This window comes from Tursiops truncatus, chromosome X, assembly GCF_011762595.2.
Source record: "Tursiops truncatus isolate mTurTru1 chromosome X, mTurTru1.mat.Y, whole genome shotgun sequence".
Taxonomy (NCBI): domain Eukaryota; kingdom Metazoa; phylum Chordata; class Mammalia; order Artiodactyla; family Delphinidae; genus Tursiops; species Tursiops truncatus.
In genome coordinates, this window is record NC_047055.1 from 59,056,028 (window position 1) to 59,082,278 (window position 26,251).

Below are 26,251 nucleotides of genomic sequence, written 5' to 3' on the forward strand. Positions count from 1 at the left end.
GGTATATGCCCAGTAGTGGGATTGCTGGGTCACATGGTTGTTCTATTTGTAGTTTTTTAAGGAACCTCCATACTGTTCTCCATAGTGGCTGTACCAATTCACATTCCCACCAGCAGTGCAAGAGTGTTCCCTTTTCTCCACACCCTCCTCAGCATTTATAGTCTCTAGATTTTTTGAAGATGGCCATTCTGACTGGTGTGAGATGATATCTCATTGTAGTTTTGATTGGCATTTCTCTAATGATTAATGATGTTGAGCATTCTTTCATGTGCTTGTTGGCAGTCTGTATATTTTCTTTGGAGAAATGTCTATTTAGGTCTTCTGCCCATTTTTGGATTGGGTTGTTTCTTTTTTTTGTTATTGAGCTGCATGAGCTGCTTGTAAATATTGGAAATTAATCCCTTGTCAGTTGCTTCATTTGCAAATATTTTCTCCCATTCTGAGGGTTGTCTTTTGGTCTTGTTTATGGTTCCCTTTGTTGTGCAAAAGCTCTGAAGTTTCATTAGGTCCCATTTGTTTATTTTTGTTTTTATTTCCATTTCTCTAGGGTGTGGGTCAAAAGGACCTTGCTGTGATTTATGTCATACAGTGTTCTGCCTATGACTTCCTCTAAGAGTTTGATAGTTTCTGGCCTTACATTTAGGTCTTTAATCCATTTTGAGCTTCTTTTTGTGTATGGTGTTAGGGAGTGATCTAATCTCATACTTTTACATGTACCTGTCCAGTTTTCCCAGCACCACTTATTGAAGAGGCTGTCCTTTCTCTACGGTACATTCCTGCATCCATTATCAAAGATATGGTGACCATATGTGCGTGGGTTTATCTCTGGGCTTTCTATCCTGTTCCATTGATCTATCTTTCTGTTTTTGTGCCAGTAACATACTGTCTTGATTACTGTAGCTTTGTAGTATAGTCTGAAGTCAGGGAGCCTGATTCCTCCAGTTCCTTTTTTCGTTCTCAAGATTGCTTTGGCTATTCGGGGTCTTTTGTGTTTCCATACAAATTGTGAACTTTTTGTTCTAGTTCTGTGAAAAATGCCAGTGGTAGTTTGATAGGGATTGCATTGAATCTGTTGATTGCTTTGGGTAGTAGAGTCATTTTCACAATGTTGATTCTTCCAATCCAAGAACATGGTATATCTCTCCATCTATTTGTATCATTTTTAATTTTTTTCATCAGTGTCTTATAATTTTCTGCATACAGGTGTTTTGTCTCCTTAGGTAGGTTTATTCCTAGATATTTTATTCTTTTTGTTGCAGTGGTAAATGGGAGTGTTTTCTTGATTTCACTTTCAGATTTTTCGTCATTACTGCATAGGAATGCCACAGATTTCTGTGCATTAATTTTGTATCCTGCAACTTTACCGAATTCATTGATCAGCTCTAGTAGTTTTCTGGTAGCATTTTTAGCATTCTCTATGTATAGTATCAGGTCATCTGCAAACAGTGACAGTTTTACTTCTTCTTTTCCGATTTGGATTATTTTATTTCCTTTTCTTCTCTGATTGCTGTGGCTACAACTTCCAAATCTATGTTGAATAAGAGTGGTGAGAGTGGGCAACCTTATCTTGTTCCTGATCTTAGTGGAAATGCTTTCAGTTTTTCACCATTGAGGATGATGTTGGCTGTGGGTTTGTCATATATGGCCTTTATTATGTTGAGGAATGTTCCCTCTATGCCTACTTTCTGCACGGTTTTTATCATAAATGCGTGTTGAATTTTGTTGAAAGTTTTCTCCGCATCTATTGAGATGATCATATGTTTTTTCTCCTTCAATTTGTTAATATGGTTTATCACATTGATTAATTTGTGTATATTTAAGAATCCTTGTATTCCTGGAATAAACCTCACTTGATTATGTTGGATGATCCCTTTAATGTGCTGTTGGATTCTGTTTGCTAGTGTTTTGTTGAGGATTTTTGCATCTATGTTCATCAGTGATATTTGCCTATAGTTTTCTTTTATGTGACATCTTTTTCTGGTTTTGGTATCAAGGTAATAGTGGCCTCGTAGAATGAATTTGGGAGTGTTCCTCCCTCTGCTATATTTTGGAAGAGTTTGAGAAGGATAGGTGTTAGCTCTTCTCTAAATGTTTGATTGAATTCGCCTGTGAAGCCACCTGGTCCTGGGCTTTTGTTTTTTGGAAGATTTTTCATCACAGTTTCAATTTCACTGCTTGTGATTGGCCTGTTTATATTTTCTATTTCTTCCTGATTCAGTCTTGGCAGGTTGTGCATTTCTAAGAATTTGTCCACTTCTTCCAGGTTGTCCATTTTATTGGCATAGACTTGCTTGCAGTAATCTCTCATGATCTTTTCTATTTCTGCAGTGCCAGTTGTTACTTCTCATTTTCCATTTCTAATTCTATTGATTTGAGTCTTCTCCCTTTTTTTCTTAATGAGTGTGGCTAATGGTTTATCTATTTTGTTTGTCTCCTCAAAGAACCAGCTTTTAGTTTTATTGATCTTTGCTATTGTTTCCTTCATTTCTTTTTCATTTATTTCTGATCTGATTTTTATGATTTATTTCCCTCTGCTAAATTTGGGGGGTTTTCTTTGTTTTTCTTTCTCTAATTGCTTTACATGCAATATTACATTGTTTATTCGAGATGTTTCCTGTTTCTTAAGGTGGGCTTGTATTGCTATAAATTTCCCTCTTAGAACTGCTTTTGCTGCATCCCATAGGCTTTGGGTCATCATGTCTCCATTGTCATTTGTATCCAGGTATTTTATGATTTCCTCTTTGATTTCATCAGTTATCACTTCATTATTAAGTAGTGTATTGTTTACCTTCCATGTGTTTGTATTTTTTACAGATCTTTTCCTGTAATTGATATCTAGTCTCATAGCGTTGTGATTGGAAAACATACTTGAAACAATTTCAATTTTCTTAAATTTACCAAGGCTTGATTTATGACCAAAGATATGATCTATCCTGGAGAATGTTCCATGTGCACTTGAGAAAAATGTGTATTCTGTTGTTTTTGGATAGAATGTCCTGTAAATATCAATTAAGTCCATCTTGTTTAATGTATCATTTAAAGCGTGTGTTTCCCTATTTATTTTCATTTTGGATGATCTGTCCATTGGTGAAAGTGGGGTGTTAAAGTCCCCTACTATGAATGTGTTACTGTCGATTTCCCCTTTTATGGCTGTTAGTATTTGCCCTATGTTTTGAGGTGCTCCTATGTTGGGTGCATAAATATTTACAATTGTTATATCTTCTTCTTGGATCAATCCCTTGATCATTATGTAGTGTCCTTCTTTGTCTCTTGTAATAGTCTTTATTTTAAAGTCTATTTTGTCTGATATGAGAATTGCTACTCCAGCTTTCTCTTCGTTTCCATTTGCATGGAATATCTTTTTCCATCCCCTCACTTTCAGTCTGTATGTGTCTCAAGGTCTGAAGTGGGTCTCTTGTAGACAGCATATATATGGCTCTTGTTTTTGTATTCATTCAGCCAATCTGTGTCTTTTTGTGGGAGCATTTAGTCCATTTACATTTAAGGTAATGATCGATATGTATGTTTCTGTTCCCATTTTCTAAATTGTTTTGGGTTTGTTACTGTAGGTCTTTTCCTTCTCTTGTGTTTCTTGCCTAGAGTAGTTTCTTCAGCATTTGTTGTAAAGCTGGTTTGGTGGTGCTGAACTCTCTCAGCTTTTGCTTGTCTGTAAAAGTTTTAATTTCTCCATCAAATCTGAATGAGATCCTTGCTGGGTAGAGTAATCTTGGTTGCAGGTTTTTCTCCTTCATCACTTTAAATATGTCCTGCCACTCCCTTCTGGCTTGCAGAGTTTCTGCTGAAAGATCAGCTGTTAACCTTATGGGGATTCCCTTGTGTGTTATTTGTTGTTTTTCCCTTGCTGCTTTTAATATGCTTTCTTTGTATTTAATTTTTGATAGTTTGATTAATATGTGTCTTGGCATATTTCTCCTTGGATTTATCCTGTATGGGACTCTGTGCTTCCTGGGCTTGATTATCTATTTCTTTCCCCATATTAGGGAAATTTTTAACTATAATCTCTTCAAATATTTTCTCAGTCCCTTTCTTTTTCTCTTCTTCTTCTGGAACCCCTATAATTCGAATGTTGGAGCGTTTAATGTTGTCCCAGAGGTCTCTGATACTTCCTCAGTTCTTTTCATTCTTTTTTCTTTCTTCTGCTCTGCAGTAGTTATTTCCACTATTTTATCTTCCGGGTCACTTATCCGTTCTTCTGCCTCAGTTATTCTGCTACTGATCCCATCTAGAGTATTTTTAATTTCATTTATTGTGTTGTTCATCATTGTTTGTTTCATCTTTAGTATTTCTAGGTCCTTGTTAAAAGTATCTTGCATTTGTCTATTCTATTTTCAAGATTTTGGATCATCTTTACTATCATTAATTTGAATTCTCTTTCAGGTAGACTGCCTATTTCCTCTTCATGTGTTAGGTCTGGTGGGTTTTTATCTTCCTCCTTCATATGCGGTGTGTTTTTCTGTCTTCTCATTTTGCTTATCTTACTGTGTTTGGGGTCTCCTATTTGCAGGGTGCAGGTTCATAGTTCCCATTGTTTTTGATGTCTGTCCCCAGTGGCTAAGGTTGGTTCAGTGGGTTGTGTAGGCTTTCTGGTGGAGGGGACTAGTGCCTGTGTTCTGGTGGATGGGGCTGGATCTTGTCTTTCTGGTGGGCATGTCCACATCTGGTGGTGTGTTTTGAGGTGTCTGTGGATTTATTATGATTTTAGGTAGACTCTCTGCTAATGGCTGGGGTAGTGTTCCTGTTTTGCTAATTGTTTGGCATAGGGTGTCCAGCACTGTAGTTTGCTGCTTGTTGAGTGAAGCTGGGTGGTGGCATTGAGATGGAAATCTCTGGGAGATTTTCGCCGTTTGATATTATGTGGAGCTGGGAGGTCACTTGTTGTCCAGTGTCCTCAAGTTGGCTCTCCCACCTCAGAGGCACATCACTGACTCCTGGCTGCAGCACCAAAAGCCTTTCATCCACATGGCTCAGGAAAAGGGAGGAAAAGTAGAGAGAAAGAATTAGTAGAATTATAAGAAAGAAAGAAAGAAAGAAAGAAAGAAAGAAAGAAAGAAAGGTGGGAAGGCAGGAAGGAAGGAAGAAAGAAATAAAGAAGGAATGAAAGAAAGAAAGGAGGGAAGGAGGGAGGGAGGAACAGTTGGAGGAAGGAAGGAAGGAAGGAAGGAGGGAAGGAAGGAAAAAAGAAAGAAAGAAAGATGATAAAATAAAATAAAGTGAAATATAATAAAGTTATTAAATTAAAAAATAATTATTAAGAAAAATAATTTAAAAAAAAACAAAAAATGGATGGATAGAACCTTAGGACAAATGGTGGAAGCAAAGCTATACAGACAAAATCTCATACAGAACTTACACATACACACTCACAAAAAGAGGAAAAGGGGAGAAAATCATAAATCTTGCTCTCAAAGTCCACCTCCTCAATTTGGGATGATTCGTTGTCTAAAGGAGGGAAGGAAGGAAGGAAGGAAGGAAAGAAAGAAAGAAAGAAAGAAAGAAAGAAAGAAAGAAAGAAAGAAAGAAAGAAAGAAAGGAAGAAAGAAGGAAGATAAGTAAAATAAAATAAAGTTATTAACATTAAAATTAATTATTAAGAAAAAAATTAAAAAAACAATGGACGCATAGAACCCTAGGACAAATGGTGGAAGCAAAGCTATACAGAAAAAATCTCACAGAGTAGCATACACATACACACTCACTAAAAGAGGAAAAGGGGAAAAAAATCATAAATCTTGCTCTCAAAGTCCACCTCCTCAATTTGGGATGATTCATTGTCTAAAGGAGGGAAGGAAGAAAGAAAGAAAGAAAGAAAGAAAGAAGGAAAGAAAGAAAGAAGGAAAGAAAGAAAGAAAGATAGAAGGTAAGTAAAATAAAATAAAGTTATTAAAATTAAATATTAAGAAAAAAATTAAAAAAAAAACAAAAGAAAAACGGACAGATAGAACCCTAGGACAAATGGTGGAAGCAAAGCTATACAGACAAAATCTCACACAGAAGCGTACACATGCACAAAAGGAGGAAAAGGGGAAAAAATCATAAACCTTGCTCTCAAAGTCCACCTCCTCAGTTTGGAATGATTTGTTGTCTATTCATGTATTCCACAGATGCAGGATACATCAAGTTGATTGTGGAGCTTTAATTGGCTGCTTCTGAGGCTGCTGGGAAGAGATTTCCCTTTCTCTTCTTTGTTCTCACAGCTCCCAGGGCCTCAGCTTTGGATTTGGCCCCGCCTCTAAGTGTAGGTCGCCGGAGGGCGACTGTTTTTTGCTCAGACAGGATGGGGTTCAAGGAGCCGCTGATTCGGGGGCTCTGGCTCACTCAAGCCGGGGGGGAGGGAGGGGCACGGAGTGCGGGGCGAGCCTGCGGCGCCAGAGGCCGGCATGACAATGCACCAGCCTGAGGCGCGCCGTTCATTCTCCCGGGGAAGTTGTCCCTGGATCCCGGCAACCTGGCAGCTGTGGGCTGCACAGGCTCCCCAGAAGGGAGGTGTGGATAGTGACCTGTGCTCGCACCCAGGCTTCTTGGTGGCAGCAGCAGCAGCCTTAGCTGTCTCTGGGGTCTGCGCTTTTAGCCGCAGCTCGTGCCCGTCTCTGGAGCTCCTTTAAACATCGCTCTTAATCCCCTCTCCTTGCGCACCAAGAAACAAAGAGGGAAGAAAAAGTCTCTTGCCTCTTCCACAGCTCCAGACCTTTTCCCGGACTCCCTCCCGGCTAGCCGTGGTGCACTAACCCCTTCAGGCTGTGTTCACGCCGCCAACCCCAGTCCTCTCCCTGCCCTCCGATCAAAGCCCGAGCCTCATCTCGCAGCCCCGCCCACCCCGGCTGGTGAGCAGACAAGTCTGTCGAGCTGGTGAGTGCCGGTCAGCACCAATCCTCTGCGTGGATCTCACCGCTTTGCCCTCCGCACGCCTGTTGCTGCGCTCTCCTCCACGGCTCTGAAGCTCCCCGCCTCTGGCACCCACAATCTCTGCCCGCGAAGGGGCTTCCTAGTGTGGGGAAACCTTTCCTCCTTCACAGCTCCCTCCCACTGGTGCAGGTCCCATCCCTATACTTTTGTCTCTGTTTTTTCTTTGTTTCTTTTGCCCTACCCAGGTACGTGGGGAGTTTCTTGCCTTTTGGGAGGTCTAAGGTCTTCTGCCAGCGTTCAGTAGGTGTTCTGTAGGAGTTGTTCCACGTGTAGATGTATTTCTGATGTATCTGTGGGGAGGAAGGTGATCTCCGCGTCTTACTCTTCCGCCATCTTCCCCTCGTCCCAGTGTTTTCCATTTTGGTAAATTCTGCAGGAACAAGGGGTCTTTCGCTACCTTATTAAGGATATCTTTTATAAAACATCACCATCCTACATGACCTTTTTTTTTTTTACATCTTTATTGGAGTATAATTTCTTTACAATGTTGTGTTAGTTTCTGCTTTATAACAAAGTGAATCAGTTATACATATGCATATGTTCCCATAACTCTTCCCTCTTGCGTCTCCCTCCCTCCCACCTTCCCTATCCCACCCCTCTAGGTGGTCACAAAGCACTGAGCTGATCTCCCTTAGCTATGCAGCTACTTCCCACTAGCTATCTATTTTACATTTGGTAGTGTATATGTGTCCATGCCACTCTCTCACTTTGTCACAGCTTACCCTTCCCCCTCCCCATATCCTCACGTCCATTCTCTAGTACGTCTGTATCTTTATTCCTGTCTTACCCCTAGGTTCTTCATGACATTTTTTTTCTTACATTCCGTATATATGTGTTAGCATACGGTATTTGTTTTTCTCTTTCTGACTTACTTCACTCTGTATGACAGACTCTAGGTCCATCCACCTCATTACAAATAGCTCAATTTCGTTTCTTTTTATGGCTGAGTAATATTTAACTCTCAAAAATTAGCACGTATATAGAAAATATGTCTCTTTATAATCATTATTTGAGATATTTCGGTTCACTTCATCAGTGAATTTTGTTACCTTAATTCTGAAGTACCTGTAAGTGAAACCTCATATAGCAGTTCTCAATGCTGATTTCAGTAAGTTGATTTAAAATAGCCTTACCAGGGACTTCCCTGGTGGTCCAGTGGTTGAGACTGCACTCCCAGTGCAGGGGGACACAGGTTCGATCCCTGGCCAGGGAACTAAGATCCTGCATGCCGTGTAGTGCAGCCAGAAAAATAAATAAATAAAATAGACTTACCAGTTTGGAAATGTAATCTTCATTGAGAGAACATTCTTTTATTCTATTTGCATACACATGCTAGTGTTCTTTGTTTTGGGATCAAAATCACCTTGCTGGTTTCTTGAATATATTCATCATAAGCTTCTTGTAGATACTTATCTTATTCATGTTTATGTTACCTGGTCTAGTGCCTAGGACATAGGTGTCCTGTAAGTAGTTCCTGAGTGAGTGAATAAATTAATTTATCCTTGGAAATACTTTTAATATTATTATGCAAGTGCTCAATTATATAAAATCAATTAAGATCTGCAGCTGTATTATTATAACTTATTTCCCCCCACACTAAATTGAACAATGTCTCGTTGTTCTTGGGATTCACTGTAGCAAAATGAAAGAATGTTTTTTATGTGTGTTTGGTAATTACTACTATGCAAACATCACTATTCAGTGTGGGCATAGTGGAGTTTCTGACTGAGATATTTGCTAGAAATCCATATTGCTAGGAGTTCTAACTAACCCCAAATGTTTATAACACAAGTTGATGAACTGAGTTTCTGAGGCATGAGTAGCTATATCATAAAATAACACCTCATGTTTGGCATCCATCAATAGCCTGCTCAGAGATCAAAGCCCCGGTTCTCATGAAGCCTTGAGTGCTCCCTACAGTTATCTTGGAGAATTGACAAAGTTTAGTGGGAATGTAGGGAAGATTTTAAAAAGAAAAATGAGCTAGGTCTTTTTTCGTGAAATGCAGTGACTGATGTTATCTTACTAGTTCTTCTCGCAAACCATTTGCTTAGGAAAATCTCGAAAGTACACATAAATTACTGCCTGTAATCTAGGAAGTGTTTAATAGGCTTGCAAAAAGCAGCTCCAAGAAGAAAATGTCTGAAATATTAAATTATCTTAAAGCTGTTTATGTTTTAAAAACATTGCATAAATACTGAGGAGGAGGAATATTTGCATGAGAAGAGATCTGCATACCAAAAGATGCTTCCTGACTTTTGCAAATGTGAATTACTGTTTTTAAAATGTTTTCTAATGGACTGTGAGTGTAGCTCTAGGGGACTGCACTTTCAAAGGACACTATGATAATGATGATAGATATCTCCTGTATCCAAAAAGACTTCCTGGTCAGCACTTTACTAATACTGCTGTTCTGACAATGAATACTAAAAATACAAAAAGTTTAGAATTAGTCAAGTGTATTACAGCAGGAGCACATGGAATTTTATTATAATGCTTGCTTATAACTTAGATTACTGTAGAGTGCCTTTGAACAAGGAATTTAGCTTGAATCATCATTTGCAGATCATTCACTTGATATTAAATGGTCTGAAAAGGAAGCAGTTTTATTAGGTAAAATAAGTTCTAAACTGAGCTGATAAAATAATTGATGCAGTAAACATATTCATAGATAGAATATGATTAATACAACTGTATCCTCTCAATTGAAACAAGAATTCCCATAGAATTAACTAATTTTATGCAGCTTTTTGAGCAAATGCTGTTAAAGGTCCTGCTATGCTCTTTGAGACAGATTCTCTTGTTGCAGAGAATACGTACAGCTTATTTTCAAGTTTTTGGCAAGAGGGCTGGGTAATAAATTTTTAATCAGTTTTTTTGATATGTAAGTTACATACAATAAAATTCACCTTTTCATACATTTAGTTTTGACAATTGGACACAGTTGTGTAACCATGAACACAATTTGTTATTCACCTGCTGATGAACACTTGTGTTTCTTCTAGTTTGGGGTTATTATGAATAAAGCTGCTATGAATATTCATGTCTGTCTTTTTGTGGACATGTGTTTTTACTTCCCTTGGGTAAATACTTAAGAGTAGGATTGCTGAGTCAGATGGTAAAAAAGGGTATGTTTAATTTTATAAAAAACTGCCAAAACATTTTCCAAAGTTGCTGTACTGCTTTACACTCCCACCAGCAAAGTATGAGACTTCTAATTGCTCCACATTCTCATCAACACTTGCTATTGTCAGTCTCTTTAACATTAGCCATTGTAGTATGTTGGTGGTAGTATCTCTTTGGGATTTTAATTTGCATTTCCTTAATGATAAACAATATTAAGCATTTTCACATATTTATTGGCCATTCACATTTCTTCTTTGATAAAGTGTATGTTCAAATATTTTGCCTGCTTTTTATTCTGTTGCTGGTCCTATATTTGTGCTGCAAGAGCTCTTTATGTATTCTGAATGTAAGTCCTTTATCAGATATGTGATTTACAAATTTTTTCTCCTAATATGTACCATGTATTTTTATTTTCTTAAGTGTTTTTTGAAAAGCAAAGGCTGTGTTTTTTGTTTTTCTTTTTATGAAATCCTTCTTTTAAATTTCATGCTTTTTGTGTCCTATTGAAAAATCTTTGCCTAACCCAAGGACATAAAGATATTTTTCCTCTGTTTTCCTCTAGAAGTTTTATAGTTTTAGGTTCTACATTTAGGCCTACGATCCATTTCTTATTAAATTTTGTATATGGTGTGAGGTAAGGGTTAATAATCATTTTTGGAGCGGGTATGGATTTACAATTGTTCAGCCACTGTTTTTTGAAAGAGTGTTCTTTCTTTGTCCATTGAATTACCTCAGCATCTTCATCAAAAATCAACCAAATATGTATATGTACATATATATATATGTATTATATATGTATAAAGTAATATATAATAAATATTTCTGGACTCTCTGTTCTGTCCATTGATCTATATGTCCACCCTTTTGACAATACCACACTTTCTTGACTATTGTAGCTTAAATAGTAAATCTATTCAGAGCAATTTCATGGCCATTATCTTATTTGAGCCTTATAACCCTCAAGCTAGAATTCCCAAAGACTGCTAGTATTATATCCATTTTATTGATGAGTAAATAGAATCACAGGTTAATTGGTCTGCCCAAGTTTACACAATTATCAGTAGACCTGACACTAAAATCCTCCCAAAACCTAGTCTATTGTTCTTTTCCTACACAACTAGGAAAAATAGTGGAGACTGGGTTTCAAATCAGTGGTAAATTTGGAGATATTTTCTAAATAACAAACTCTTACATAAAGGTGGGGACCTCAGAAAACTACTTAAGACAGTCTTATTAAAATTTTGAGTCCTTTCTTGGTACAAAATAATAACCTCAGTATTTGGCTTTGTGAATAGTACATTCAGCATTACTACATCTGCTATCACTCTTTACTTGGGGTTAATTGAGCTCTATTATTAATCCTAATCCAAATGCTAATTAGGTTTAATGTAGGAGGAGTCTTTCCAAGAAGGGAACTGTTTCTTGATTTTTCTCTTACTGGAATTTATTTGATTGGATTTTTGACCTTGCAGATTATTTTCTGTTGGTGATTTGCTTAAAAGGCAGCCTTTGAGTAAAAGGATAATTTACTTCTGTGCTTTATATTCCTTTATGGTAAAATGTTATCTTCTTTATTGTCCCTCTAAGTTGATTGCTTTTTAAAAATTTTATTGTACATGAAACATGTACAGTCCTAGGTTTGCATAGAGTAATTGTATTATTCGATGTTTTCTCCTTCAGAATGAAGAAGTCAGATTCATTGAAAATGAACTAGAGATTCAAAAGCAAAAATATTTTAAACTTCAGACGTTTGTAAGAAGCTTGATACTAGCTATAAAAGCTGATGATAAGGAACAACAGCAGGTAAGTGACAGAAGAGAATAGTAAGCTGTAATGTATCATGTTGAAAAGTAGCATGTCACACTTGGGTTCTACATATTTTTTTGTTTTTATACCTCATTCCTACTTGGCATCAAGGAAGAATTTGTTACTTTGTGACTTTTTTTAAAGCACAGTTTGATTGGGAAAAAATACTCAGATTTTGTGTGCTACTTTAGTGGAAAATCAAAATAACTGATTAACATACTTTGTTAATTCCAAGCCACCACTAAGTAGGGAAAACATTTAAAATATTTTTTACATAATTATTGACTGTATTCCCCATCTTGTTCATATTATTTCATTTAATTAGTTTTAAAGAAATTCTCAAAATGTTTGTAGAGATTGGGCTACACTAACTGGAGAGACACATATTTGGGGACCTTTCGTGAATGAAAGAAGTGAGGCATTTGCCTCTCTTCTGGATTTCAGTTACATTCCAGCCCCTACTAGAGTTCACAAGTGTTTGAATACCTTTTATTTCATGATATGTTGCTCATCACTAAAAAAACCTGAGATTACTTTGTGAAATTCTTTGTGACCACAGTGCAACATTCACTTTTCCCAATTTAACGATAGTGTTTGATTCCTCTACCCCAGCCGTCCCCAACCATTTTGGCACCAGGGATTGGTTTCACGGAAGACAATTTTTCCATGGAACAGGTGGTTGTGGGGGAGATGATTCAGGTGGTAATGCAAGCGAGGGGGAGCGATGGTGAGATGAGCGGCAGATGAAGCTTCCCTCTCGCACCCGCTGCTCACCTCCTGCTGTGTGGTCCGGTTCCTAACATGTCGAGGACCGGTACCAGTCTGCAGCCTAGGGGTTGGGGACCCCTGCTCTACCCCAAAGATGAAATGCAACATCTTTTGTTTGTCGCTGTGGATTTTTGTTTACAAATTCCTCCCAAAACACATTTTCTGTCTCATTTCTTCAGTTAAAATTTGTGAAATAATTTATTAATCTTGCTAAAAAGGAATATAGAATTATGTTAAATGTTCCATTTAATACTAAAAGATACTAAATTTGCCTCTGAGTCGTATACTACCATGTTGATTCTTTATCAGAGAAATCCAGTGTAAGTAGTATGTCACACAGTCTCAGAGTTTTTTATTCAGCCGGAGTACAAACATTTATCCCTTATATTCAAGCAAGACTGCATGTATGCAGCCTAACCGAGTTATCTCTAGGGAAAAAGATTAGTGTTTTAGCTCCCAACAATTCTCCTTTTTTTATAAGAAAAAAGTCGTTATATATTTCACCAAAGTACTGAACCACAAAATTTAAACTAGAAAAGAATTTACTCATGAGGCTTAAACCAGCATGTACATTATGTGTCCAGTTTCATGAATTGTGCTCCCCCCATGCTGTACATACACAAACATCCCAAGACAGTAGTTTTCAGTTACCTTTGCCAGCTTTATTTAAGCATTTTGCTTTATTATGTGAGTTATGCATATTCCATGGCATATTGAACATGTATTTGTTTTTTAGAACCAAAACTACAGATTTGTAAACAAATAAGGTGGTAGTGTTTTGTTTTGTTTTTCTGCTTTTTTTTTGCGGTACGCGGGCCTCTCACTGTTGTGGCCTCTCCCGTTGCGGGGCACAGGCTCCGGACGCGCAGGCTCAGCGGCCATGGCTCACGGGCCCAGCCGCTCTGTGGCATGTGGGATCCTCCCGGACCGGGGCACGAACCCGTGTCCCCTGCATCGGCAGGCAGACTCTCAACCACTACGCCACCAGGGAAGCCCTTGTTTTGTTTTTTTTTAACATCTTTATTGGAGTATAATTGCTTTACAGTGGTGTGCTAGTTTCTGCTTTATAACAAAGTGAATCAGCTATACATACACATATATCCCCATATCTCGTCCCTCCTGCATCTCCCTCCCTCCCACCCTCCCTATCCCACCCCTCTAGGTGGTCACAAAGCACCGAGCTGATCTCCCTGTGCTATGCAGCTGCTTCCCACTAGCTATCGGTTTTACATTTGGTAGTGTATATATGTACCTGCCACTTGAACATGGTCCCAAAGGAACTGTAAATTTTAATTAAATAAATGTTAAAAAGAAAAAAAAAATCAGAATTAGGCCCAACTATGGGAGTAACTTGGAGTGTGGTCCTGGTCCCAAAAGTCTTAGAATGGTTTGGAATGGTCAGCTTCTTAGCAGTTGTTTACGTCTCTTGATATCAAGGTGTGGCACACAAACTGCACGTTATTTTCTAATTCTAACCTGGCTTTATTCTTTCCCCAAAACCACTAACAAATAAGAAAAGTACCTATGGTACATTGTATTTTTCTCTTTTTCTTGTACTTTTCCTCTGATAAAAGGCTGATGAATTAAGATATGAATCAAACATTGGCTAGGGGGAAAGAGAGACAGTTATATAAAAATTGTACTGAAGGGCTTCCCTGGTGGCACAGAGGTTGAGAGTCTGCCTGCCGATTCAGGGGACATGGGTTCGTGCCCCGGTCCGGGAAGATCCCACATGCCACGGAGCAGCTGGGCCCGTGAGCCATGGCCGCTGAGCCTACGCGTCCAGAACCTGTGCTCCACAATGGGAGAGGCCACAACAGTGACAGGCCCACGTACCGCAAAAAAAAAAAAAAAAAAAAAAATTGTACTGAAAATCATGGCCTATATAATCAGCCCCCAGATAGAAACTACTGATTTTCATAGTTGAGATTGGGTATAATGGATCTCAAAATATGGTCTAAAAATATAGAAGACACCTATAGTAGTCCACAAAAGTTATCCAGGTCATCTCTTAAACTACTAATCTTTATACTATGAAATACTTAGAGGTTTATTTCTGGAAGGAATTAATTTTTATTCTGCCTAATAAAAGAGAACCATATTGTCACTGGTTTCTCATTTAAAAAGCCTGTTTTTCTATTAATCTTGATTTTGGTAAGTTGAGTGAGATGAGTGTTCCACAGAATACTTTGCTACAATGAAGCAGTCCAGAATTTAAAAATATATGATAATGTCTGACTGAAATATTTGATTATCCAAATAAATTTTTAATCAATAGCCATTTTAAAATAAAAATAATGTTCCCAGAACTGTGCTAAGTCATTAGTTATGGTCTTTCTTCCCTTGGTAATTCACTATGTGATTCTAGCCAGGTCAATTGCCTTTCTTGAACTTCGATTTCTCCACTTTTCAAGGAGGATAAGAATGGTTAACATTATGGAAGTTGGCATTCACACCCTAGGGCCTAGAATAAGTATTATAGAGACTGATGATATATTTGGGAAATGCCTTAATCTCTTAGGAAGAGTGACACTAGGTCAGGCTCTGACTGATGAAGAACCTGAAGTGAAGAGAGCTCATTGTGTTCACTTTGGTCTATGAAAAAGACAGTTCTAGCAACTGACATAATCTGAAGATTTGTTCAGTGTGCCAATGTTGCAATCCAGAAGATACTGAAAAGGAGAATTTTAAAGTGGACTTCATGCATTAGTTGTGCCTTATACTGCCTCAGATATTAAAGTTTTCCTATTTCATACTACACTCATTTTAGTCAACTACATTAGGTGCAATAAGTGCAATGAGAAAGAAATAAAAAGTAGTGCTTCTTTGATTTGAAGGTCTCCCCACTAGAATTTAGAATGTCATTAACTTTGCTCATCTACTTTGACTTTCCAGTACTCTAAGCTATGTTAATTGTAACACTTTGCCCTCTTTAATGGGGCTTCTTCACACTTGCAAAATGAAATAAATCCAGTGATGTATTTCTCATAAACTATGATCAACCAATATCAGCAAAGTCTTTGTTTCACCTAGACTGGGTTAGTGGTAAACAAGTGATCTAGCAGAAAAGGGCTCTGTGTCCTATGACTGCGATCTAGAAACCTTAGAGAGTATGTAGTACCTTTAGGTGACTGCTTTGTAAATAGTACTCTCAGTTTCATCAAGAAGTTCATGGACAATTTAATAGCATAAAATAAATAATAAATTTTTGTTCAGAAGGAGTTAGTCTTTCCTTTTGAAGCCTGACAGAAAGCTCTAATCTTTCCTCTTTGCTCTAAGACAAAAACTGTAGGATTTATAAGCTGTCACTTCTTTTAATAAAGAGAATAGGAGAGTAATGTCTTATTTCAACAGTGGATTTCATGTGTTCTCTAACATGCCCTGTTTTTCTGTTCCGTATTTGGGTAGTGGCAAGCTTACATTTGTTCCTGTTCCCTTGATCTTTGTTTACTACTGCACCCAAAGCCCACACTACAAATAACGTTGTCTAAAAATTGCCGAGATATGCTACATTATTTTTGGTATTAGGAGCATCAAATTAATCATTTAATTTGCAATTTCTGATGGTCAAATGGGCATCAGCACTACCAACCAGATAAAACTTGATTAATTATTTATTTCTCTAGTATGAATGCATGTTCTGCAACTCCAGATGAAACAATTACACCATGGCAAAGTTTAGTTCATGGCTCTTGGCTTATCCTAATTACTCCAGCAGAAAAATGAGCAGCCCTCTAGATACATCATTACACAGCCAAATTCACTGGTTCAGCAGTGTCTTGGTGAATTCTTGGCCATCTGTAGATATGGGCATGGCCTAAGAAAAGAAAAAAAATCACTTGGACTTTTAAATTGTTAAAGTTTAATCTAAAGTAGAATAGCTGAAATTTCCCCCTAACTGCTAAGTTCTTTCTCCCACTGAAGTACAAAATACTCTTTTGTGAAATGTGTTTTAGTCTGAAGGACACAGCATAACCAAGCAGGACTATTTTAATAAGGAATATAATGTTAAAGCCCTTTAGCAGTTATCAGTGAACACTCAAAACTAGTATGAAAATCACTTATCTCAAACACTTCAAAGCATTTGGTTCAGAATAGTTGCTCATTTCTCTCCTTATTTCCCTTTTGTTCAGGATTCCACTCTATATAATCCACGCTCTCAAGATCTAGTATTTTGTTACTTCCTTAATAATGTATGAAGAATTTTTCTCTTAGGTAAGATATTGTATAAGGCCCTGAAAGAGAAATGCTCCTTTATTTAAATCTGTAAAAATAAATCAATGTGAAAGGACCACAACTATAAAATTGGAAAAAATATGTCCACATACTAATTCAAAACAATTGATTTTTCTGACTCAGGCACTGCTGTCAGATTTACCTCCTGAATTAGAAGAGATGGATTTCAATCATGCCTCACCGGAGCCTGATGATACCTCATTCAGTGTGTCTTCTTTATCAGAGAAAAATGCCTCAGACAGTTTGTGATTGGGTGGGGGGAGGATATGTGATACAGCCTTTTGGCTACCTAACAGGTATGCATTTCAAAATAGTTGCATTCTGTTGTCCCGAAATTCTTCAGTTGGAAAAAGATATTGTCGAACAACGTATACTGAAGGATTAACAAGATATGATGGCTGTGGTGCAAAAAGATGTATGTAAAATTTAAAAGCATTGTTTGAGAGTTTTTTCCAAACTGATGGAACTCTGGGGAAAAAATGTAATTAATTTTGAGCAGTTTAGCTATGAAATGAATAATGTCTAATTTCTGAAAGGTCTTTTTGGTTTTATAGAAGAATCTTAGTTTTAGTAATAGTTTTGACCAGACACAAAAACAAAGATATTTCAACATAGCTTATCAAGTTACTGAAGCTTGATTAGTCTTGTTTTTGTAGCCATTACGTCTTCTTTCTTCCTCTCTCCTTTTCCTGTTATCTACATACACCTTTATTCAGGAAAGTGGACTGAAAATTGAAAACAAAACCTTAAAAATGTTTTTTAACCTGGATGAATCTTGGGATTTATTTTTAAACTCCTATGAGAATTTGACTTAAGTTAATGTTTGAAAATTGAAGTGATTACTACTATATAATTGTAAATTATTGGTATTCTTCCATTATGTAACCCAAATATTTTGGGAAGGGAAGCATTATGGAAAAGTAATTCATGGACATGAAGTCAAATAAATTATTAAGTGTATAGAACAAAATGTTGTAAAAGATTAATCTTAATGGGAGTCTTCATTGCTGCAAATGACAAATATTGATAAGATTCACATTCTACTGGTAAATTTATATAACTGAGTTAGACGAAATGTTGCACAAATATTACAAGTTTATCACCATCACCATAATATTTCTTCAGTTCTTACACTTTATGAAACAAGAAGTCAAGGTAAGCCACTGAGTTTTCTTTGTGTTGTTTTTTTTTATCTAGTCACTTAACTTTGCCACAAAATTTACCTCATTTCCATGCAAGACTTGTACAGAGTCATCAGCCAAGGATAATATCCAAAAAGAATTATACTACTTTGGTTGTAAATCACAGTCCTCTGAATTTCCTGGATACTATTCTATGAGTACACTCCTAAAATGGGCATGCTACCCAGTTGCTCTATTAGTAGCTACCAGATAGCACCACACTGTAGACAATTTTTTGCAGACCTTCCCTTCCAGGGTACCAGATGGCATTACCATGACCCATAGAAGGGAAAATGCTAGTTTCTCCCTGAGCACACAGTATCACATATTTGTGAGTTGGCAGTGTGTAATTGTATCACATGATTAAATTACTATCTATACCTAAAAGATTAATGAAGTAACTAGATGTCTCTTTTGGCCATCAAGCTTCTATGTCAGATATTTTTGTAATTTGTAAGTAAAATCAAGTTTGATCTTGGAATTCACAGGTACCAACTTATGAATACAAAAATGCAGTCATGAATGTCTTTGACCTTGAAATGTCCCCTCCCACACACACAAATAGGTAAGGTTCATTGATAATCATTCACTTTGTCAGCTATTTGTTTGATTTAATATTGCTGCCATGCTACTGTTACGGTTCTTTGTTAGCAGAAATATTTCAGTTGTTAGGTATGCTCCCTTTTAGCTGAGAGCTGTATGGTTCTTCATAAACAATTTTTAGTACTCCTTGTTGACAGGACAAATTCCATTCAGAGAAAAGAGGGCTGAGTAACAGAACCTTGGATATTACGTTTAAATTTATCAATCACTCTAATTCCCTATGAGATAAAGAGTCTCTACTATATACAGCAAATAGAGAAACCATTTCTTGAGGTAACATGAACAAACTCCAGCTCTTCAAGTCTCTCTTACCATCCTTTTTACTAGTTGTTGAGTTTATCTTTAAACTATAATTTCTCCTGCTTCAATTTAAGCACCTTATTATTGAGTTTTTGTTACTAAGTAAAGATAGGTGATTCTCTCCTACATCTTTGAACTCTATGGATTATGCTTGTCACACTTCAGCAATTAGTCAATAAATCAAAAAATATTCATTGAACTCCTGCAATAGGGACATTGGATTTCTACTCCTCAGCAAGCCATAAACTTCCAAATAAATTATTTCTTTTCACTTTTTCAAGGATAGAAATAAAATTATTTAAGTAGAAATTTTAATAGACTTAAGGATTTTACTAGGTATGGCATAGATGATTCCCTTGTCCCTGTTTAAAGTTCCATTAAAATAGAAACTGCATAAATCATAACAGTACACTTAAGAATCCTTTTGTCTTGACATTTGTGTTTCAGCCCTAAAATTATTTATTTTACTATCATTGAATGTAAAACATTTCTAAAACGAAATACAGTTTTTCTGTAGCAGGAACCAAAGGAAATAGATGTATCCAGAAAAAGAAATCAAAATTGGCAAATTGAAATTATACACCATAGATTTTGAAAATGATGCCAAGGTCAAGTATTAAAAATCTACTTTGAAGAAAATATATTTTCACATGTATAGATTGGAATTGATTTTGAGACTTTTAGAGCAGGAAAATATCAGTTTATGGACTCCTTTTGTGAACATCATCATGACTGGGAGGAGAAAAACAACTAGTGTTTCTTTCTTTAGGGCTTTGACACAATAATAAAACAGAACATAGTATCTGACGCCATACTATCTCTCACAAAGACAGATGCCAACATGATTTTTTTTTCCTTTTCTTTTAACTATCCTTTGATGTCTGCTTTTGGCCTGTTTCTAAACAGGGAATGTGTATCTAAAAGCAGTTACCAGGACTTCCCTAGCAGTCCAGTGGTTAAGACTCTGAGCTCCCAATGGCTCCGCCAGAAAAAAAAAAAAAAAAAGAGCACTTGCCTTTCAAAATGTGTATTAAAAAAAAAAACCCTGAAGTACCTCTCTTATTTCAGCCAAGCTAACATTAGTCCCAAGAAAATGAGAACTGCAGTTACCCTGGAGAATAGGAAAATTAGCACACGCAAGGAAAACATTGAAAGGAAATCGGCCTCTTCATGGAACCTAGGGATGTTTTGTTGTAACGTCAGTTATCAACAGAAGGAATTTTGTACTATCATTGAAATCTTGTGATAGAAATGTTTGTTATTGTTGGAGAAGAAAAGGCTGCAACCCAATTACATCCTAAGCTCTGTATACTACCAAGACTTCAAAAGATGTCCAAGAGGTAATTTCTCCAAAGACAGTAACATCTATTTTAAGACACTTTCACAGTCAGCAGTATGTAAGTTTGTAGGAGAAAGCATAAGTGGTATATTTAAAAGAATTCTAGCCTCTAAGATTGACTTTGTTGCCCTTTTTAGGGAGGAGGGAGCATTCAGCCCATTTCCAGGAATAGTTTCCTCACCTTGGCCTGACAGCTTATGATCATATTTAAGAATTCTGAAAACTCTAACTCCTGTCCTTCCTCCATATTGCAGTGGTGGTATACAGGGAATATTGCTTATTTTTTTTAAATATTAGATTTTCATTCAGATCCTAAAAGTGCCAAATTCTGATAGATTAGCCTTTTAAGGGAGTTATCAGTAGGAGTTATGAATAAATGGGTTTATCTTTGAAGTTGATGTTATCCTTGGCAGACAGCACTGTATCATGCTCTTCACTAAGCTATGCTCTGTGATGTTATAATGGAGGAGCCTACTAACTTGTGAGCCTACAGTCAACATACCATTGCCCAAAACAAACCTTTATTAAGAACAGATTTGCTAAGGGATAAAAGAGAATAAAGTGATATTTTCATGGAAATATATTATGATTGTTCCATTAAAATGTATACTGAGTATATATTTCTCCACATTGAAATTTTATTTTGCATTAACTTGTTAATTACTTTTAGTAATCTTGTGTCCTATTTTACTGGCACTACCTCTGAAACATACTATCATGTTAAAACCACATCAGTCTGTATAATGTGAAATTTTGTAGTGTTTTTATTTAAACTTTTATAGAGGCAATAAATGATTTCCAACTAATAAAGGCATCTCTTTCTTGTAATGTTTATTTTTCTAAGTCTTTGTGTTTTAATCATTGTTCCCCTTTTACAGATAATTTTTTCCTCCTCAAAATAAGGTTGTGATAAAAAGACCAAAAAATGCAGAGAATAATAAGGTATTTGGAGTCAGAAAAGGGAGAACACGGAGTGCTCAAGTGGAAATTTGGTTGATTTCCAAGCTGACATGTGTATCATCTTTAATTGGCTTTACATAACAAAGAATTACTCCAACACCAGTGGAATAGAGTGAATATTCAGTAATAGACAACAGATTCAAATGGTAAAAACAGCAAGTAAATCTCCACAGTATAAACAAAGAATGCTATTTTTACAACAGATTTTTTTTAAGTGTCAGTGGTTTCATCTAACTTCTGGCTCTCTTTTTGACATCCGTTGAACATGGTTTTAGTTTGGGTGAAATACACCCATATTTTTTTGGTTAAAGTCTTATGCCAATTAAAACTTTTCATGTTATCAAATGTGGGAGGGCATGGGATGAGCTTCAAGTAGCACATCAGCAGTTTTCCTTCCCAGTTGATACATTTTCAGGAATGTTGGAAGGACAAAATGCACTTCAAATGACCCATGTCTTTCTCAGATCTGCAGTCATTGACTTAAGGTGGTGAAATCCTTTGATTTTATTAAAATGAATGGGAATCATTACAAATATATTTAAAATACAAGTCGATGGATGAGTATGTCCATAAAATTGAATGATGTTTTTCACACTCTTTGAGACTAGTTTTTTATATTTCTTGTTTATATCATATTATAAAAGTAATAGATGTTCTTTGCAGACATTTTAGAAAATGTAGCTAATATAAAGAAAAAAACACTTGCAATCCCACTCCCCAATAATAATCATTGTTATCATCGTAGTATATTTAATTCATCTTAGTATATTTAAGTCATTTCTTGTGCATATTACATATATTCAGCAATAGTGAGATTATACTGATTATGCAGTTATGTGTCCTGCTTTTTCTCTTAACAATGTATTGAGAGCATTTTCCCATGTGACCATTTGTCACAAAGATATTTTAGTCTCAATTACATTTGGACCTAAAGGGGATTTTTTTTTAATTTATACAGGAAAAAATCAAACCTTCTACTGATGAAAATACATTTATTCTAGAGAATTAACAAGTAGCTGCTTTACATAAATACTGTACTTTTAAACTTAGATTTAAAACAAATGATGCTACTAATCTACTTTCACAATAATAAAGTAGCTATATTTTGGCTGCAAGTTACAAGGTACTTCTCCTTGATACTTCTACCTAAGTAATGTTTTTATTACCTATACTAGTAAACTATTCTAAACTCGAAAAATAAAACAAAATCATTTTTAGGTATGAAAGGTCACATACTGTGTACACCAATATGAACTGGGAGTAATAATTTTTTGAAATCAGTTGGAATGTAATTCCAATTTTTCTCTAAAGAGTAAGACTGTTTCTTTTTATTACAGTGTTCTGTTTCATCCAGTTTTGGAAGTTTGGAAAATGTTACCAATTCTGGATTTTGTTGTGAAATAGCAATCAATATTTATATCTCCATTTTATGATATAATACAATGTATACCAAGACTATCATAATCAAGTACCTCCTCTGTGATCTAGGCCATGTGAAACTCTAATCTTTCCCAGTACCCAGGTCACTCCCTATTTAAAAGTTACATCTGTAGGGAGGCTTATTAATACTTACAAGCTGTTAGGAGACCATTCAATGCAGTGCTTCAATAATGTCAGAACTGGTATCAATAACTCTTGTTAGCAGAGTTCTGAGACCCAGGTCACAGGTTTGATCTCCATTCAGATCAGTTAGTTTATACAAAAGGGAAAAAACCTTCTGCTACAGGGTCATCATGTTCAAATCTTGTCTTGAAGTCTATCAGTAGTCACAGAGCACCCGGGGGGAAGATGTGGGTGGATATAGTCAACTGTATATGTGGCTTAAATGGTATAAAATAATCGATGTTGGGAAGGTTCTCTTGTCCCTACTCACCTCCCAGGCCTCTTCTGGAAGTTTATTGGTAGTAATTAATTGGGAATAATTTGGTATAAAATGTGATCATCTTTGACAAAGATAAGGGGATCTATAAGGTATTCATACCATAATAGCATTTGCCTAATCAGCTGCATTCCTTTTTTTCCCCCAGATTCTCCTGTTCTTTTTCAGCTTTATTGAGGTATAATTGATGGATAAAATTGTAAGATTTTTTTTTCACACACACACACTGTATTTCATTTTTACAAGAGATAAACTGACACCAAGCATCGTAAGTGGATGACCACAACAAAAGCAACAATGATTGCAATTACCAAACACGAAACACAGTCATACTATGTCATAATATTGACATTCAGTCCAGTAATCCTCCACTGTAACAGCTCCTTTACTTTGAAGTGAAAATTGATTTGTTTATTTTTTGCCTCGGAGTCCTTGTGGGATTTTTTTTTTATTCAAACAGAAAGTCACAAAATTTATAATCATCCTCATCAGTTCACTCAGTCCCATGTAATTAAATTTTCTTTTTATATTGATCTTTTGTTAGCACTTTTATAAATTCATTAGTTTTCCATTAGAGTTCTGAAAATGCTTATTCATTCAGTTCAGCAGTATAGTCAGTTACCAGAAACTTGTACTTTTTAGTCTTTTCCATGAATTCCTTGAAGATGAAACCCTTTAATAGAAACATTTTTGCGAAAGCATCAGAGTACACCCAGAACTGTCTGTAAATGACAAAAGACTTAAAAATGACCACAGTTAGGGCTTCCCTGGTGGCGTGCAGTGGTTGAGAGTCCGCCTGCCGATGCAGGGGACACGGGTTCGTGCCCCAGTCCGGGAAGATCCCACATGTCGCGGAGTGGTTGGGCCCGTGAGCCATGGCCGCTGGGCCTGCGTGTCTGGAGCCTGTGCTCCACAACGGGAGAGGCCACAACAGTGAGAGGCCCGCGTATGGCAAAAAAAAAAAAAAAAATGACCACGGTTAAAGATTTGATGAAAGTTCATAATGATGCAATTGACAAGGAAATTTAGTTATTTCTGAAATATACATTTTAAAGTAATAACTAGAATTATGACATAACATTATACCAGAACATATAAGATTTTTAGAAATTTCATGTAATGTCTGAAACATTTATATTAACATTTTCCATACAAATAACCCAAAGAAAGTTTAGTATTAGTGGTTTTTTTTATTGTTTTTTTATACTGCAGGTTCTTTTTTTTTAACATCTTTATTGGCGTATAATTGCATTACAATGGTGTGTTAGTTTCTACTTTATAACAAAGTAAATCAGTTATATATATCTATATGTTCCCATATCTCTTTCCTCTTGCAGGTCCTTATTAGTCATCAATTTTATACACATCAGTGTATATATGTCAACCTCAATCGCCCAATTCAGCACACCACCATCCCCACCCAACAGCAGTTTTCCCCCCTTGGTGTCCATACGTTTGTTCCCTAAATCTGTGTCTCAACTTCTGTCCTGCAAACCAGTTCATCTGTACCATTTCTCTAGGTTCCAATACATGCATTAATATACGATATTTGTTTTTCTCTTTCTGACTTATTTCACTCTGCATGACAGTCTCTACATCCATCCACGTCTCAAAACATGACTCAATTTCGTTCCTTTTTATGGCTGAGTAATATTCCATTGTATATATGTACCACATCTTCTTTATCCATTTGAATGTCGATGGGCATTTAGGTCGCTTCCATGACCTGGCTATTGTAAATAGTGCTGCAATGAACATTGGGGTGCATGTGTCTTTTTGGATTATGGTTTTCTCTGGGTATATGCCCAGTAGTGGGATTGCTGGATCATATGGTAATTCTATTTTTAGTTTTTTAAGGAACCTCCATACTGTTCTCCATAGTGGCTGTATCAATTTACATTCCCACCAACAAGGCAAGAGGGTTCCCTTTTCTCCACATCCTCTCCAGCATTTGTTGATTGTAGATTTTCTAATGATGCCCATTCTAACTGCTGTGGGGTGATACCTCATTGTAGTTTTGATTTGCATTTCTCTAATAATAAGTGATGTTGAGCAGCTTTTCATGTGCTTCTTGGCCATCTGTATGTCTTCTTTGGAGAAATGTCTTTTTAGGTCTTCTGACCATTTTTGGATTGGGTTCTTTGTTTCTTTAATATTGAGCTGCATGAGCTGCTTATATATTTTGGAGATTAATCCTTTGTCCGGTGATTCGTTTATGAATATATTATCCCATTCTGAGGGCTGTCTTTTCATCTTGTTTATGGTTTCCTTTGCTGTGCAAAAGCTTTGAAGTTTCATTAGGTCCCATTTGTTTATTTTTGTTTTTATTTCCATTACACTAGGAGGTGGATCAAAAAAGATCTTGCTGTAATTTATGTCAAAGAGTGTTCTTCCTATGTTTTCCTCTAAGAGTTTTATAGTGCCTGGTCTTATATTTAGTTCTTGAATCCATTTTGAGTTTATTTTTGTGTATGGTGTTAGGGAGTGTTCTAATTTCATTCTTTTACATGTAGCTGTCCAGTTTTCCAAGAACCACTTATTGAAGAGACTGTCTTTTCTCCATTGTATATCTTTGACTCCTTTGTCATAGATTAGTTGACGATAGGTGCATGAGATTATCTCTGGGCTTTCTATCTTGTTCCATTGATCTATATTTCTGTTTTTGTGCCAGTACCATATTGCCTCATTACTGTAGCTTTGTTGTATAGTCTGAAGTCAGGGAGTCTGATTCCTCCAGCTCCTTTTTTTCCCCTTAAAACTGCTTTGGCTATTCTGGGTCTTTTGTGTCTCCATTCAACTTTTAAGATGATTTGTTCTAGTTCCATAAAAAATGCTATTGGTAGTTTGACAGTGATTGCATTGAATCTGTAGATTGCTTTGGGTAGTATAGTCATTTTCACAATATTGTTTCTTCCAATCCAAGAACATGGGATATTTCTCCATCTGTTGGTATCATTTTTAATTTCTTTCATCAGTGTCTTATAGTTTTCTGCATGCAGGTCTTTTTTTTTTCCTAGGTAGGTTTATTCCTAGGTGTTTTATTCTTTTTGTTGCAATGGTAAATGGGAGTGTTTTAATAATTTCTCTTTCAGATTTTTCATCATTAGTGTATAGGAATGCCAGAGATTT

General features: G+C 36.3%; 1 protein-coding gene across 1 annotated transcript in view; it reads left to right on the forward strand.

Annotated features, from left to right (window-relative positions):
- The window catches only part of HDX (highly divergent homeobox), a 194,226-nt gene extending 173,136 nt beyond the window's left edge, over positions 1–21,090 (forward strand). Inside the window, exons 9-10 of the mRNA XM_019932136.3 lie at positions 11,731–11,853; positions 16,984–21,090. Of these exons, the coding sequence (XP_019787695.1) occupies positions 11,731–11,853; positions 16,984–17,109 (249 nt within the window). The 3' untranslated portion in view covers positions 17,110–21,090. The remainder of the gene's footprint in view (positions 1–11,730; positions 11,854–16,983) is intronic.
- Positions 21,091–26,251: the final 5,161 nt, after the last annotated feature.